At 38.9% G+C, this 17,797-nt stretch overlaps 1 protein-coding gene across 1 annotated transcript in view; it reads right to left on the minus strand.

Moving 5' to 3' along the window:
* Positions 1 to 4,873: 4,873 nt before the first annotated feature.
* Positions 4,874 to 17,797, minus strand: part of LOC107719914 (nucleolar protein 4-like) — a 151,653-nt gene continuing 138,729 nt past the window's right edge. Inside the window, exons 6-11 of the mRNA XM_016527465.1 lie at positions 16,626 to 16,984; positions 15,681 to 15,860; positions 15,311 to 15,499; positions 10,198 to 10,320; positions 9,891 to 10,095; positions 4,874 to 6,453 (exon numbers count right to left, since the gene is read on the minus strand). Coding sequence (XP_016382951.1) covers positions 6,236 to 6,453; positions 9,891 to 10,095; positions 10,198 to 10,320; positions 15,311 to 15,499; positions 15,681 to 15,860; positions 16,626 to 16,984 — 1,274 coding nt within the window. The 3' untranslated portion in view covers positions 4,874 to 6,235. The remainder of the gene's footprint in view (positions 6,454 to 9,890; positions 10,096 to 10,197; positions 10,321 to 15,310; positions 15,500 to 15,680; positions 15,861 to 16,625; positions 16,985 to 17,797) is intronic.

Consider the following 17,797-nt stretch of genomic DNA (forward strand, 5'->3'; position numbering starts at 1 on the left):
CGGGCACTTCCAGTTTACATGTAGCCTTATTGTTTTAAATTGTTGTGCTAATTATAGTTACTACCAGTGGTGCACAGCAAATATTGGGGGCCCGCCCATGAGCGGTGACGTCACACTGGCGTTTGTGTTGCTGTTTAATTAATATTATTTTGGGCAGTTTAGCTCTTTAATGATTTTCTGTTTATTTTGCGTATTCTGGGCTATATTTTCTGAATGACTTCTAGGTTTCTGTCATTTAGAAAGTATAGGCTAACGAGGTTAGGCTACTGGAGATGTATATAAATCACTCACTAAATATATTTTGGCGTCACATAAAATGAAAGGAAGGAGATTCTAGAATAGAGCTGTTCTAAAAACTTTAGTATGACAGGAAAGCAGGTAGACTGTCTTTATGCACAGGAACCAATAGCCAACGTTTGAGCGCGTGTCCTGTCCACGTGATACATTGTTTCCCGCGTCCGTGATTTGTGTGTAAATATATTTAGGTCGAATCTTATCTGAGCGTCATTAAAAGGTCTTTGTAAAGTAAACACACTGTAAAATCGCCACCTTGATGCGACTCCTATATGGCTCTAATGTATATTGGCTTAAAACTGTGGGATATAGTTGCTATGTGACCCTGGCTGTGAAAACCCAGCTAAAGTTTTTTTTTTTGTGATTTACTGTTTTCTACAAAAAAATCATCCTGCATAAGGTAAAGAACATTCTGTGAAAATGTAACCTTGATGTCTTTAATATTGACCGAGTGAGGCCATGTCAAAGATTGAAATCATGTACATCACATATACTGTATTACATTGTGAAGTAAATAATTATCTTTTACAGTATACAATATAAATGAATCAACCCTCATATCAGACCAGTAACAGTAAATAATACCTTTTATAATATGCAATATAATTTACTCAACCCCTCCGAACTAGGCCAGTGCTTAACCCTATCCCTGCATTTCTAAACCACACAAGCATTAAAAGCCTTCCAAGTGGGCCATAATAATAAAAATCAAGATGCCTAAATAAACTGACAACTACGCACAAGAGGAAATGGCTTAGTATTTGAATATTGTCATGGACCATGCATGGGGGATCAACGAGACTGATTTAAGTTCTTTTATGAAGCCATTTTTATCATGAGGACCAATGTAAGCAGTTTTAGTTAGCTATCAAAACCGGACCCAATCAAAAACACAAATACTTTGATGCTGATTCAAAATAATTTTTCCTTAGGGAGAAGAAAAGAAATACAGCTGCCGGGTTTGATATATAGCACACTGTTTTATTAGTATATTTAGCTTTGTGACGTACAGCTTGGGAGAAAAAAAAGTCACAATGTCATGTCAGTGAGAAAGCTTAATCTCAAATCATTGGTTTTCATTCATGATAGTGATATGTTAGGAGCCGCCCATGCTGTATGCATTAAACAACAAAAATGGATTTTGTTTCATTTTCATTCAATCTTTCAGTTTCTTCACATATGTATGTATCGACACTTTTCTAAAGAATTAAAATATTTAGCCACATGTACTGAAAAAGTATTCACTGTTATATATATATATATAACACAATAAATATAAAAAAAAAGATTTTGTATATATTATGGTAATAAAGTGGGAAATGGGTTGCTGATAGGACTTCTTTTTCAAATATAAAACGGCAATCATTTACCTGAGGTTTTCACTCTGCTGTTCTTGTACTCTAATACTTGATGTCTGCACCCGACGAAGGGTGTGATAATGGCTTTTAATCATTAAGGAACAGACGGCCATGTTGTCCCTAATGGTCAGAGGAAAAGATTCATTTACAACAAGCCTTCTTCATTTTGTATATCTGTTGACAGCAGTTAAAGAAAGTGATTGGGGTCAGTGATGGGGGTCTCCCAGACGAAAACACTGTCTTGTCTTACTGTAAATGCATGGAAAATTGCTGCAAGTCCCATTTCCCTTCACTATAAAGGAATCAGATCAAATTAAGCAGTGCCCGAACAGAAGAAGGGAAATCATTTAAATTAAAAACCAACAAAAAAAGAGAACAACAACAAAAAAGAAAGAGAATCTCAAAAATCTGTACATGTAAACATCACACTTCCACTGAGTCCAAAATGAGAAGGAAAGAGACAGTTTCACATTGGTATTAGGTACATATCAAAACCAGAGCCGACACCAGGAGGAAACCGAGACGGGATGGTAAAGATCCAAAGCACCAACAAATTAGAAAAGAGAACAGACTAAAACAAGGAACCACATGAACTTGAATGCAGCTGTACACCACTGTGGTAGAAAAATAAAAGTCAAGCTGTTGTTTTTTTTTTCCAGAGCTATACATCTGATCAAACCAGAGCATTTTTCTTAAGTTGTGTAGTTAAGCAGCAACCATAACCAGCGTCACACCTGAATGCAAAGCCTGAACCCGTATAGGACCGTCCGTGTGTTTGTGTGTGATGTCTTTATGACAGGTGGCCTGTTTAGTTAATATCACAGTAGATTGCGGTGCTGATTGAACAAAAAAAAGACACCTTGAAGGGGCTCTGAGGTACCATATGACAGCAGATATGGAGAGCTGAAGGGGTTTCTAATAAAATAAAGGGACATACCTATATATATGACAATCAGTTCGGTTAAGCCCCTTTAAAGGCACGGCGCATAACTAATCAGAAAACATAGTTTCCCAAACATCTCAGTCATACAGTACAGAGATAACAGTTCTTTGAGGGTTTGTGGCGCAAGGGAAATCAGGCATCAGGCTCTCGACATAACTAACACTTTAAAGCCCGTGCGGCGTGGGATTGATTTTGCCCTCGGTGTGTGTATCTGCAATCCGATGTGACCGTGGTTTGGCTGGCTGCTTGGCATGTTGACATCCTTGTTTGGAATGTTATAGGCATACAGGACAAACTTCACATGTGATGTCGGTACAAAACGGTTCTGAAAAGACCACTTGCCATACAAAAAGAATTAGAAAAGAATTGTAATCGAGATAATTATAATAAAAATAGGAATCAGATAAAAAGGTTTTCGACAGTGGGCCACAAGGCGTCTTCAGCGGCTAGCGTGAGAACCGAGAGTGAGAGATGCTCTGATTATGGCTAGAATAGCCCTCACTCTCCCGGGACACACTGCGCTGTATGACCGCACACGGAACACAGAGCATGGGAACAAAACTGTGAACTAGTTACACCTTTTTCAAGATTGTCGTTTGCCTTGTTTTACAGTTTGTTTTTCGGTAGCTGTCCTTGAGTGAACTGGAGAGAAGAAACACCTTATGAACAGATGAACGCTTCGCTTTTTTCGGCTTCTTTCCACACAGATGCGGTTTGCAGTTCCATCTCCATTGTACGGTTTTAGAAACCCATAGAAGAGCTCAGTAGCATGTGAGGTTGGCGTATAATCAGACGGCAGTGGGACCCATATCAGACCTCAACGAGAGAAAGACAGATGACCGAGACAGCAGCTAGAATTCTCTTTTACCTGACCTCTCAACATCTGTGTCTACTGCGGACAATGTGGAAAAGAAAAGCAGGTGAGACAGAGAGAGATGAACAGAAATGGCAACAGCATAGAAAATAAGGAGAGAGGACCCAATGAATGTGTAGGTCAAATTTGTCAGAAACATGTCTAGGTCAAATTTCACTGCAAAAATCAAAAGACAAAAATCTGAAATTGTATTTTGTGAAAACTATTTTTGGACAATTTTTTTTTTTTTTTGTAATTTGTTCTAGTTATTTTTTGTTATATGACTTAAGCATATTTATCCCCAATTTTAATTAGCATAATGCAAATAAAAAGAAAAAAATACAGAACTTAAACATCTCAGTGGTTTGTACTTCTAATTTGTCAATTGAATTAAAAAATATAAAAAAATAAATTATACATACTGTAATAAATATGTATTACAGTATTTTTACTGTAAACTGTACATAATTTCCATTTTAAATGACTTGAGTTTGTAATGAACCTAAAGTTCATTAAGGTTTCTTATTTTATTTATTTTGGTGTTAAACTTAGGAAATGTAACATTTTTAAATATGTAAAAATATTTAAACAATTTAAAAAAGTTTCAATATTATTAAATATTTATTAGTGCTGTCAAACGATTCATCGCGATTAATCGCATCCAAAATAAAAGTTTTTGTTTACTCCCCTTATTTCCTTATTACTGTAAGTTCTCTCCTGAAATAAAAGAAACAGTGAAGACAGTTACAGATGAGAGAGGTCAAGGACTCTTTTGTGATCAGAGCGATGTTAAACACAGTGAGGAGAGGCCTCACGCTGTCAATTTTGCATATGTCTTCACGTCTATAGCAATTCTAATCAACAACTCAATATCCAAGTAGGAGGCTGGACTGTGAAGGCCTACCATAAATATAACACATCAAGAAATCATTACTTCTACATGTCAGGGGTGTCAAAATTGCACACAAACTTGTCTTAAGAGGGCAGTGTAGTCTCTGGTCACACTCACACATCATCATGGCTTTCGATCATAAGTAGGTCCCGGTCATGTGATTATGAATGATTCTGAAGGCTCCTCAGCAGGGGTCATGTCATGGTAGCCTCTCTGTATTAGTCTGTCTCCTTTAGGGCCAGAAATGCGTTTGATTATCTTCTGCATTGCGATATTCTTTCTCCATCCCCCACTAGCAGTACAACACGGAGCCGGCGCCGAGCTCCTCAATCACAGATTAGCGCTGCCTCTGTGTGCAAATGGAGCAAATTACAGTGACATTACTGTCAGTCAGTCAGTCCCTAAACAAATCTACCTCACTAACTACACATTTTTAAACCTCTCCTGTTAAATATTCAGTTCACTAAAGACCCTTTAGCGTGTCTGTTCGTGTCATACGTGTTTTTGTGTATGCGCCAAGCTCGTGCCAAAGACGATTTGATCCCAGTTGATCTCGAGATTTAAGCACACACCGTACTTTTAGAACAAATCAAACAAAAGCAAACACAAGCAGCCCTCAGTATGAAATCAAACACTCTCGACCAGAATGCAAAACGGCAGGTTTTTTTTATATTTCTTTTGGATTTGGCTTCTGTTTTGGACTTTTTTTGCCTTGTTTTTTTTTGCCTTGAGGTGCTCTGGTTGTGTTTGGGAGGCTTGAGGTTTCAGGTCTGTGGCGTTACGTTGGAGTCCATAGCAGCAGAGTGGATTAATGGCCATTAAGAAAAGTCAACAGATACAAGACTAACAAGCTTCCATTCCGGATCCTTCCTCTCCATCTCCCTCCAAAGCAGAATAATAAGGTGGAGGAGGAGAGAGGACGTACAGGAGAAATGGAAGGACACATAGAGAAGAGGAGAATAGAGGGTGACCCGTAGAGAGGAAACAAAGAGTTGGCATCTGTGAGACCGAAGTGTTTAAATGCATCAGGAAAGGTCCATTCCCAAAACAAGTCCAGTGTATCTTGGCCATCCTTTTTGCCATCAGTATCTTGAAATGGATCGGAATATATACAGTACAACACATTTGGAGGAGGTGGAAAAGAAAATCCGCAGTTCAATTACAAATTCAACAAATTCACTCCCACTCTCTGCTTTCGATGCCCAAATCAGTGGACTGCGAAGTCAAGGACGGACAGGTGATAATTTTCTTCTCCCACACACAGAGAGGGGAATGCTGGGAGAGAGAGAGAGCAGGACAGACAGGCTGAGGTATTTCCAGGTGAGCTTCCACCTGCGTATCTATATGCATAAATTAATGATTCAGAGGTCAGAATGAATGGAAAAGTGCTTCAGGACACTGCGAGTGCTTATTTACAGCAAATACAAAGGTCTATTAGTTTTCTTCTTGCTTTTCTTATCTTCTTTCTTTCCATTACGCCTCCAAATCAAAAGTGTCTTCATTTAGTTAGTGCCGTCTGGAGGATTGACGTTCCGTAATTCCTCCTTTGAAGTAGCTAAAAACAAAGAAAATCAGAAATCGATGGCTCTCAGCGGGGAACGAATGGCGGTTAAACAGAGGGAGGCCATGGAGAAGGCATGAAATGCGGGAGCAGTATGTGGAGGACGCATCGAACCGTCCGCTTCTGCACCGAAGTGTCCTTCAGCGATTCATCTCCATCTCTCGGCCGTTCTCGTTGAAATGATATGAAAGCAAAAGCTTGAGGAAGCTGTGTTTTCTCTCTCTTCTAACATCTTTAAGAGCCAGATGGTTTTCCTCAGTGACCGGAAAACCTCTGATGAGGATCATGTGAGGGATGAGGGTATGTGTTTAGACAGAGAGTGTTGAGAATCGGTTCAGTTCTGTTGTAGTATGAGGTTCTCCAGTTCATCTGCCGATCGTAGCAGGAAGGCCGCAGACTCACGGTATCCTGCGATCAGCTGACGCACTGCCGCCACTTCTGTATGGCTGAGCTGAGCTGAAGCCCCGCCTCCTCCTCCATTCCTGCCGAGACTACTGGAGCTTGACGAGGACGAATTTGAGGCCAGAGACTTCATACTGAGATCAGTAGGCCCTGAACGGAGAGGACAAAAATATAATTACAGACATAAAAACAACTAAGAACACAGACGCGGTTTCTCTTAAAGGGGTGGTTCACTGTTTTTTTTCTAGGCTTGATTGAGTTTATGGGGTGCAGTCTAACATGTGTTGATGCTTAGTTTTTAAAAAAACGCATTATTTTTCACATAATTTACCTTTATTCCACACCGCTCTGTCCCTTCTCTGAGAAACGGGCTGATCTTTTCCTGTTTTTAAGAAGCCCCGCCCTCAGAAATAGGCGATGGGCTCTGATTGGTTAGCTAGCCCAGTGCCTCTAGTTTTCTCTTCCTCTTCTCTAAAGTAGCGCAGCATGGCCTCGCCCCCTTTGCTGCCTTTTCCCGAGGGCGGGGTTTATCAGGGTTTGTGATGTCGCGAACCCGGGAAGTACCTCGTTGAAGTCCCTACCAGCCGTTTTTGTAGGCATTAAACTGCCAGAATTTTAAAAGATGATATCTCCGTTTGCATTGAACTTTCAGCTTCGTAACTTTGCAGATATTGTTTATGCTCAAACAGCAACATTACACACTAACTAACGTTAAAAAAGTGAAATCGCAATCAACCACCCCTTTAAGAGAGGATAAAAATTCTTAAAAACCCAAGATTGCTCTTTCACTCTACTCCAATCAACAGTGCCATAGAAATGAAGTCAGTTACAAATAAGTGTGTAACAGAAAATAATGGCACACTCTTGTGGGCTGCACGCAATCACATACAACATGACCAGTGTAGTCCAATCCTTCAAAAATTACTCTTTTAAACCAGTTTTTTTTTTGTGACTCAGAAACATGCAGTGCAGCCTGATTCACGAACGAAGGACTCTTAAGAGTCAGTCCTTTAATGAATTCAAAAAGATTTTATAATAACTTTAAACATAAAAAATAAACAGTTATACATGAGAAATGTAATTTAAGCTTACTTCAGCAGTTTTTGGTTGTATTGATTATATATACATTAAATATATAGCAATTGCACTGCATAGTTTGGGCCCAGTTATTACATTTTAAAATTCATTTGTTTGTAATTTACCAAGTTAAAAGGTTTCCTGTATGTGAAATATGTCCACATTAAATTGAACAAAACAGAATTGTGAAATCTTCATTATTACCAAGCCCCAGTAGATCTGTCAAAAACCTAGTTGACTGTAGAGGTCTACACGGAGGACCCGAGACTCGAGCACCCGGGACCCGACCCGGGATCCGTACGGGTTCGGGGCTATATTTTTAATGGTCAGCCGGGTCCGGGTCAGGGTCGCAATCTATTACTTCGGGTCCTGGGTCTGTTTAACATTGTGTGTAATACCCAAGTCAATCGGACTCAGAGAACACCCGGCCGTTATCAGAGTCAGTCAGCGCTGTGCGTGTGTTGTTTTGTAACTTTCAACTTGTAAAATTAGGATGAGAAAAGTGTGAGTCGGTAATTTGAAATAAGGTGGGGGAAAAAAAAACAAAAAAACACGAGCGACGTCATCAGAAGCAGGGTGGAGGGTGAAGGAAAAATCTACAGGCATTACCAGTAGCAAGATTAGCAAATAAATATCTTATAAAGTCAGGTACTTCATTTCCAATTTGATACTAAACTAAATAAAAAATAAAAAAAAGTAACGATACCAGTGAAATTTTATTGCTACTGGCATTGACTACTGAAATTTTGGTATTCTGACAATTGTAAGTAGCATTTAGCATTTTTATGGTCCTAAATGATTATATATATACCTTGTTATTATAGTCCCTGATATCTCGGTCAAGGCGTAGCTCTGAGGATTTGGGGTATTTTCTGCGCAGCTCCTCTGCGTGCTCAGGGTTAAAGGTCGCCAGCATGGCGGCAGCACTAGGCAGGGCCTGACTCAGTCTGTCGCTGAGGTTGACTGGTTGCTGGTCCTCTGAGGATGAGGACGAGGAAGTCGTGCTGAAGTCGAGTGGTGCTGCGGTACCGTTTCCGTTGCCGTTAACCTCAGCGTACGAGCCTGATCCGGGTCCCGTCCCCGTACTGTCACTCACTCCGGCCACACCTACCGAGGGAGGAGTCAGTGTGTGAATCCCATTGCCACTCCCACTTTCAGAAGATGAATCATCTAAAACATACACAACACACAGTGAAAAAATAGTTTTACAACAGACAACACCGTACTTTTCCAACAACATACAGTTTGATTATTCTTAAAGGTGCAGCATGTAATTTCTAGCTCTAAAACATAATGACAATTTCCCAAACTAATTTTCAATTTCCTAAACATTCCCAGAATATTGGTCAGAAAAGCAGGCAATTATGCCCCAAAACATAGTTGAGCTGCTATAAGTTTTGGTCCCCAAACAAACAAAACAATGTTGAAAGTGCCACAGAGCAACAGTGCTTAGGGCAATGAAGCAATGAATAGTTTACTTATAGTAATACTGGAACAGAAGAAAGTATTTTACATTGATGTATGTGGTGTTCGGTACTGTCCAGTTTGAAGAGCTGGATGTATGGAAATTAGTTCATGAAGAGATCTATACCACAGCAGAGCTGAATAAAGCACCACACACACACTCAGACACACGGACAAACAGACAAACATACACCCCTGTGCTTAAATACACAACCCAGATATACAAGTGCAATACATTTTGTGAATTTTGAGAAAAAGAAGAAGTGTTCCTTTCAGAAATGACATGTAGGCCCTATATCTCATTTGTTGCCATCCTTTTTTTTTTCTCGGTTCTGCACGGGCCCGGGTCCAACTTTCAAAATAATAGACGGGTCCGGGTCGGTTCAGTGTAGCACATTTACGGGTCTCTTCGGGTTCGGGTACGCATTTTTGGACCTGTGTAGACCTCTATTTGACTGTCTACTTAGACATTATTTTAAAGCAGTGGTTTTGACTCGAAGGCCCCACTGTCCAACACAATATTTAACAAACCTCTACATAATATAATATTAACAGAACTTCACGTATATAATTTATTAATTGTATTATGTTATTAATAGAAACTGGGAATGTCAGTATGGTTCAATTAATTAACCAAAATTCAGTATGTACACAGTAAGTTCTTTAATAAAACCAGTAGTTATGGAGGGGAAGAAAGCGATATGATTTCAGTTTACATCCTGATTGTATGTTTTTTTTAGCATTAGTATGTTTTTTTTTTTTTTTTCCAAAATTTTTAGAATGTTAGAATGTTTCAATATATCAAAAAGAATATTATTAATAGCATTGATAAGAATTTAACTCATTTGAAGTCATCCTGCAGCCCCCTTGGCCCTCTTGGTTGGTTGAGAAGCACTTTTTAATGCATCCTAGCCCTTATATGTTGTAATTTACTTTGTAAATCACATTTTAAGGCAACTTTACTTGTATCCTGTATCCTTTCACAGATAAGGCAATTGTGTGAGTAAGCAAACTTCAGTTAGGATGCTGCCAGCTTTCTCTCTCACCGTTGGTCTGGGCGGTAGCTGTTGTCAGTGACGCGGGGTGTTGCATGCTGGCACACAGTCCGCCATAACCACGATAACTGTAGCTGAGGCCTCCATTAATGTATAGTTGGTCCTGGGAGTAGGCTGAGGCAGCAAGGGAGTATGCAGAGTGCGTCAGCGAGACCGGCTCACGAGAGACCGCCTTATCCAGAGATAACGGCTCATCCTGAGAGAGAGATGAATATATCAGGCTAACTTGGTTTTAAAATAAACAGAGACACCAAGACAGTTCCACAAGCTTCACATACACTTATACCACGCTACTTACGTGTGCCTGGTAGACATCCATGCGCATTCTTTTGGCAGCTTTGCGTGATTCACTCTCACAGGCGGCTGCTAGAATGTTCTCAGCCAGGGCTGAGGTCAGGTGGGGTGGCGTGGGTCGAGTCTGCTAATACACACACAGTACATTTAATATATTAACTATTATGGACTAATTTTATGGGTCATTGTGAAAGAACACTTCATTTCTCAGAATCGCCTTTTATATGTAACATGTTATACACTACCATTCAATTTTTTTATGTTTTTGAAAGAAGTCTCTTGTGCTCACTAAGGCTCCATTTATTGAATCAAAAACAGTCATATTATCAAATATTATTAAGATAACTGTTATATTTGAATATATTTTAAAATGTAATTTATTCCTGTGATGTCAAAGCTGAATTTTCAGCATCATTACTCCAGTCTTCAGTGTCACATGATCCTTCAGAAATCTTTCTAATATGCTGATTTGATGTTTAAGAAACATTTCTTATTGTTATCAATGTTGAAAGCAGTTGTGGTGCTTGATATGTTTGTAGAAACTGTGATAATTTTTTTTCAGGATTCTTCAACAAATTGAAAAGAAAGAGCAATTCCTTTTTTTTTTCAATATAATGCATTATATTGACATAAAAGTGTGCTTAACTGAATTGAATGTGTATTTGTAGTCAACATTATATCAAGTATATTTTTTTAAAAACTGGGCTTGCAGGTAATATAATATTAACAATATAAAAGGCTAATTAAGTGTACTTAAATAGAGCAAACTTTCATGACTGTTTCTTAACACACAAGTGCATTTTGTAATATTGGCAAATATTTATCCTTATGTAAAGTACTTCATAATAATTTTAATTGTAGTGTGCTATTCAATATAATATTAATATATTTTAATATACAGTTAATATATTTTAAATGTACTAAATTGCAACTTCATTATAAAAATGTGCAATTACAAATATTTTTCTATTCATGGCATACAGTGCAAGTTTCAATAGAAATGACATGAAAGTGCATTTTACTATAAATGCTTGTCAGTACATTTGGGCACTTTAACCTTATTTCAAAGACAACAGAAGTAATTATGAAATTACATAAATATGTTCTTAAATTTACCTAAGTGGGTCAAAAATCACTGTTAAGTTCAATTAACTGCATTTAATATAAATATAAGCTATAATACATTTTCACTGAGTTTGAATTTACAAATAAGAAAAAACATGACTGACCAAAAAATAATCTTGCACATACAAACAGATACCTCAGCAAACTAATATGGCAAATCTAGATATAAAGAACTGTGAAAATAATAAACCGCAAAAGAAAAAAAAAAGACGTGCGTGTACAGTTGTAATGCCTACACACAGCTATAGGGGGAAACAACAGCGAGGGCAGAATTGGGGTCAACGTACAGTGCCAGCAGGAAAAACAGAGACAGAGGGAAGAAAAAGAGAGAGGACAGGATGGATTGGATGTAGAGGAGAGGGCACAGGCCAGTTGGAGAAGGAGGGATAGAGATTGGATGAAAAGAGGGAGGGGGTGATGCGAAGTGAGTTAGGGGACGAGGGCAGCGGGAAGCAGGTCAGAGTCAGGGGCACTGAACATCGATGGAGGAAGGGAGAGGAGGATGGGGGGATGGTGAAATTATCAGTGGAGGACACTGGATGAGAAGATGTGAGAGTGAGGAAGATAAAAGAAAGCTGGGTGTTAAGGAAAGGGAGAGGGGCAGAAAGAAAGAGGGATGGAAGAATAAGCCAGAGAGTGAGAGAAAGGCAGAAAAAGAGACATCGAATGTGTGTAGGGGTGAGCATGGCAGAGACAGCCGCATATTTATTGGAGTATAAAGAGTATTCATGCAGGGAGAGGAAGGCCGGACTAATGCCTGCCAGCTCTGCTAAAAAGCTCGAAAGCATTCGCACACACACATACACACTCACAGTTTTTCTTGCCATTCCCTCCTTCACTGGTCTTTCAGGAAAGGTGTTTGAATGACAGATGAGAGCGCTCCCAGTGTAATGTCCATAAAATGTGTGAGTGTGCGCGCGGGCGCTGCGGTGGATAGGTCTCTTATGCATCGTGATGTGCTGAATACACTATTTGCTTGCCTCTGCTCAGGAAATGGCTGCAGCAGTCAGGCTTTTGAAGTGCATATACTGGGCCGAGGCTGCCGCTGCGTTTCTCTCGGGTATGTTTCGACCAGCTTGCAAATGGTTGGCAGTTACACCGGCACTTAGGTACGATCTTCCTGACATGTGCACACAGACTCCAATATTCACTTTTTGCCACATTTGTCAACGGCGAGTGAATTGAGATATTTTAAAGAATTTTTAAAGTACGTATATGATATATATTTATTATAAAGTCTCATAAGATCTCATATAATCTGTATTTGAAAATTGTGGATCCTTCAGAAATCTTTCTAATATGCTGATTTGATGTTTAAGAAACATTTCTTATTGTTATCAATGTTGAAAGCAGTTGTGGTGCTTGATATGTTTGTAGAAACTGTGATAATTTTTTTTCAGGATTCTTCAACAAATTGAAAAGAAAGAGCAATTGAAACAGAAATCTTTTGTAAAATTATAAATGTCTTTACTGTGACTTTTAATCAATTTACTCTGTCCTTGTTAAATAAAGTAGAATAGAAAAAATATATAAGAAATAGAAAAAATATATTAAAAAAAAGTTTAAAAATACTTGTTGGACATTTTGTCTTATATAGAAACATTGTTAATAGTTTTGACAGTTTTGAACTTAATTTACAGAAATGTGTCTAATATGAAAACTATTAATCTGCATATCGACGAATACATGAACAAAATTTGCCTAAATGAGTTATGTAATTATTTCTGCTTTGTAGAAAAACTTGTTTTGGACAAATTAAATTCCCTTCTCTGAATTTCAGCTTTACACTTTACAATGAAAGTTACAGCCATTTTAATTTTGAAGCGCGGTCAATTTAATTTAAAATTGCAACTTCATCAATATTAATTTAGAATTTTTGCCTTCATCACTAAACAAAACTGTATTTCTCAGTATCTGTACTGTGTTGACCACAAGGGGGCAATATAAGTCATCTAACCATTACAAAAAGCAGAATGGGCTCAATGTGTCAGCGTGTACCTCCATGCCGTTCTTCTTCATACGGCGACAGGATTTGAGGTAGGTACGAATGCGTTTGCGAGCGCGTTCCTGGAACTCTGGGAACTGACGGCTGCAGGACTCGATAATGGCCTGGATCTTCTCTTTAGGCTGTTTAGAGATTGGCACCATACGGTCCAGGTTCTCATCCACAAAGAGACGCACAAACATCTAGAAAAAGAGAGAGAAATGAATTACTTCACTTAAGTATGAGGTGTGAGTGAAATCCACTCATACAACACGTATTGAGGAATTCTAATTTGACTTACAAATAAAAAGCCATGCCAGACCACATGGATTACAGCTCTTTTTATGAAGCAGATAATCATGAGTTGAATGTCCTTATACTCACGTTAAAAGCCTTCAACCTCTCTGGATCCACTCCTTCTACATCATTGATCTTATCGCTATCGTCGTGGTCATCATGGTCATCGTCATCATCGTCAGCCGCCGGAGGCCGACCAACAGTCAGATCTTCAGGGCATATCTCCATCTTTATTGAAATGGTTGGCAGTTACACCGGCACTTAGGTACGATCTTCCTGACATGTGCACACAGACTCCAATATTCACTTTTTGCCACATTTGTCAACGGCGAGTGAATTGAGATATTTTAAAGAATTTTTAAAGTACGTATATGATATATATTTATTATAAAGTCTCATAAGATCTCATATAATCTGTATTTGAAAATTGTGAAATATTATTACAATGTAAAATAACTGTTTTCTATTTAAATATATTGTCACATGTAATTTATTCCTGTGATGCAATGCTGAATTTTCAGCATCATTACTCCAGTCTTTAGTGTCACATAATCCTTCAGAAATCATTCTAATTAGCTGATTTCATGCTCAAGAACAATTTCTTTTTGTAATCAATGTTGAAAACAGTTGTGCTGCTTAATTGCGGACACTATGATAAATTTTTTTTTCAGGATTCTTTGATGAATAGCAATTTCATAAGAACAGCATTTATTTGAAATAGACATTTTTTGTAACATTATAGATGTCTATACATGCATCCTTATTGACCCCAAACGGTAGTTTATATGACGATAAATATGAATAATATTAATACTAAAAATGTAAATAATAATATTATGCCATTCTATTTATGATTTATGTTTTGATCATTCATAACATGAAAATGAGTTTAGTAATGTATTGCAAACAATATAATAAATTACTTTCTACTGAAAACGACCAAATTTTGACATTCATCAGTAGACCAGATGTTAAAAACATGATAACCAAGTAGAAAAGCATGAATATAGGTTAAAATAGTTTCAATTAAAAATTGAAAAAAAAAAAGTCAACTGACCAGTGTCACTTTGGAGCATTAGCTGTGTCCACACAGAATTCATCTCTGAGATAACTGGACTGGTGGGAGCTGCTTTATCATAGTGTAATATTCAGACCAGCTCAGACAAACAGGCACAAAGACCCTTGTGCTTTATAGCAAGGCCAATGGAAGGGAGTTTGATAACCTCTTTAACACAATATGAATCCCTAAAAGCAGGTGGCAGCTTCCTGAAGCTCTCCTTTCTCATTCAATGCGAATAATGACAGCCAATAATACCACTTAACCGCGTGACAAGCGTGAAATATGATTAGCCCTGGCTCATGTCACTCAACTGGCCCCGGTCCAGTTCACTCCTGCGGAGAGAGTTCCCCTTTTAATCATCCAGAGTAAAAGCCATACAGACAAGCAGAAAAACTTGTTTTGGACAAATTAAATTCCCTTCTCTGAATTTCAGCTTTACACTTTACAATGAAAGTTACAGCCATTTTAATTTTGAAGCGCGGTCAATTTAATTTAAAATTGCAACTTCATCAATATTAATTTAGAATTTTTGCCTTCATCACTAAACAAAACTGTATTTCTCAGTATCTGTACTGTGTTGACCACAAGGGGGCAATATAAGTCATCTAACCATTACAAAAAGCAGAATGGGCTCAATGTGTCAGCGTGTACCTCCATGCCGTTCTTCTTCATACGGCGACAGGATTTGAGGTAGGTACGAATGCGTTTGCGAGCGCGTTCCTGGAACTCTGGGAACTGACGGCTGCAGGACTCGATAATGGCCTGGATCTTCTCTTTAGGCTGTTTAGAGATTGGCACCATACGGTCCAGGTTCTCATCCACAAAGAGACGCACAAACATCTAGAAAAAGAGAGAGAAATGAATTACTTCACTTAAGTATGAGGTGTGAGTGAAATCCACTCATACAACACGTATTGAGGAATTCTAATTTGACTTACAAATAAAAAGCCATGCCAGACCACATGGATTACAGCTCTTTTTATGAAGCAGATAATCATGAGTTGAATGTCCTTATACTCACGTTAAAAGCCTTCAACCTCTCTGGATCCACTCCTTCTACATCATTGATCTTATCGCTATCGTCGTGGTCATCATGGTCATCGTCATCATCGTCAGCCGCCGGAGGCCGACCAACAGTCAGATCTTCAGGGCATATCTCCATCTTTATTGAATCATAGCTGCCTGAAGTGTATTGAGGAGACTGCAAAAACACACAAAGAAACCAAGGTAAGCCTTCTGTCTGCAAGAGCGTATTAACGATCAGAAAAGACTTTCAAAGGAGGACACGGACTGAAAGATGTATCAAAAAGATGAAGTCTATCAATTAGGCCATTCATGGCCACCGACGGCGCTTCGGCTGATGAAAACCACGGCTTCAAGGTCTAACAGTGTTATTCAGACATTCTCGGTACCGAGAGTCTTGGGCTGCATTTGAGATCGTGAATCTGTTCATTTGAAAGATAGTGTTGCGCTCTTCTTTTCACAAAGACAATACAATTAAAAAGGAGACGGGAAGCAACAGAGGCTGACCATGGAAAAGAGGAATGAAATGAAAGTTTCTATTCAGACTGGAGCCTTGCTCGGCATATTGTTCAAACCTCTCTGCATCTGTCTGAATGAAAAACGCTCATGTGCCACGCTAGCTAACTGAATGAATGAGGTTTGATTGAGAGCCTTTTCATCTGTGGGTTCAATTCGCATTGTACACTCAAAACAAATGAATCTGTTGTGTACAAGGGTGAAGGAAAAATCTACAGGCATTACCAGTAGCAAGATTAGCAAATAAATATCTTATAAAGTCAGGTACTTCATTTCCAATTTGATACTAAACTAAATAAAAAATAAAAAAAAGTAACGATACCAGTGAAATTTTATTGCTACTGGCATTGACTACTGAAATTTTGGTATTCTGACAATTGTAAGTAGCATTTAGCATTTTTATGGTCCTAAATGATTATATATATACCTTGTTATTATAGTCCCTGATATCTCGGTCAAGGCGTAGCTCTGAGGATTTGGGGTATTTTCTGCGCAGCTCCTCTGCGTGCTCAGGGTTAAAGGTCGCCAGCATGGCGGCAGCACTAGGCAGGGCCTGACTCAGTCTGTCGCTGAGGTTGACTGGTTGCTGGTCCTCTGAGGATGAGGACGAGGAAGTCGTGCTGAAGTCGAGTGGTGCTGCGGTACCGTTTCCGTTGCCGTTAACCTCAGCGTACGAGCCTGATCCGGGTCCCGTCCCCGTACTGTCACTCACTCCGGCCACACCTACCGAGGGAGGAGTCAGTGTGTGAATCCCATTGCCACTCCCACTTTCAGAAGATGAATCATCTAAAACATACACAACACACAGTGAAAAAATAGTTTTACAACAGACAACACCGTACTTTTCCAACAACATACAGTTTGATTATTCTTAAAGGTGCAGCATGTAATTTCTAGCTCTAAAACATAATGACAATTTCCCAAACTAATTTTCAGCTTTATCATAGTGTAATATTCAGACCAGCTCAGACAAACAGGCACAAAGACCCTTGTGCTTTATAGCAAGGCCAATGGAAGGGAGTTTGATAACCTCTTTAACACAATATGAATCCCTAAAAGCAGGTGGCAGCTTCCTGAAGCTCTCCTTTCTCATTCAATGCGAATAATGACAGCCAATAATACCACTTAACCGCGTGACAAGCGTGAAATATGATTAGCCCTGGCTCATGTCACTCAACTGGCCCCGGTCCAGTTCACTCCTGCGGAGAGAGTTCCCCTTTTAATCATCCAGAGTAAAAGCCATACAGACAAGCCGACTGCGTCTGAACATCCTCCATCCATCCTGCTTTTAGACTTAAATTCTACCCATCCTACAAATACAATAGTTAAGGGTGAGTTTAAAACATGTTATATATTTCATGTAATGTTTTAAAAACTCATTCTACTTCTATTCAATGTTAACTGTAAAAAAAAAATCTACATCTCTGAGGAAACAAAACAGTGGGCCGAGTGATTGTCGCTATGTTTATCGCCGCAATTACTCTAGCAGGTGTGTGTGTTTGCATGTGACACACAGACACGCAGAGGGGTGCAGGCACAACAGTCGATAGCACCGCTGTGCTTCCTGTCTCTGAATCTCAGTAACGACCAATCAGGCGT

Source organism: Sinocyclocheilus rhinocerous, unplaced genomic scaffold (assembly GCF_001515625.1).
Source record: "Sinocyclocheilus rhinocerous isolate Xijiao unplaced genomic scaffold, SAMN03320098_v1.1 scaffold2616, whole genome shotgun sequence".
Lineage (NCBI taxonomy): Eukaryota > Metazoa > Chordata > Actinopteri > Cypriniformes > Cyprinidae > Sinocyclocheilus > Sinocyclocheilus rhinocerous.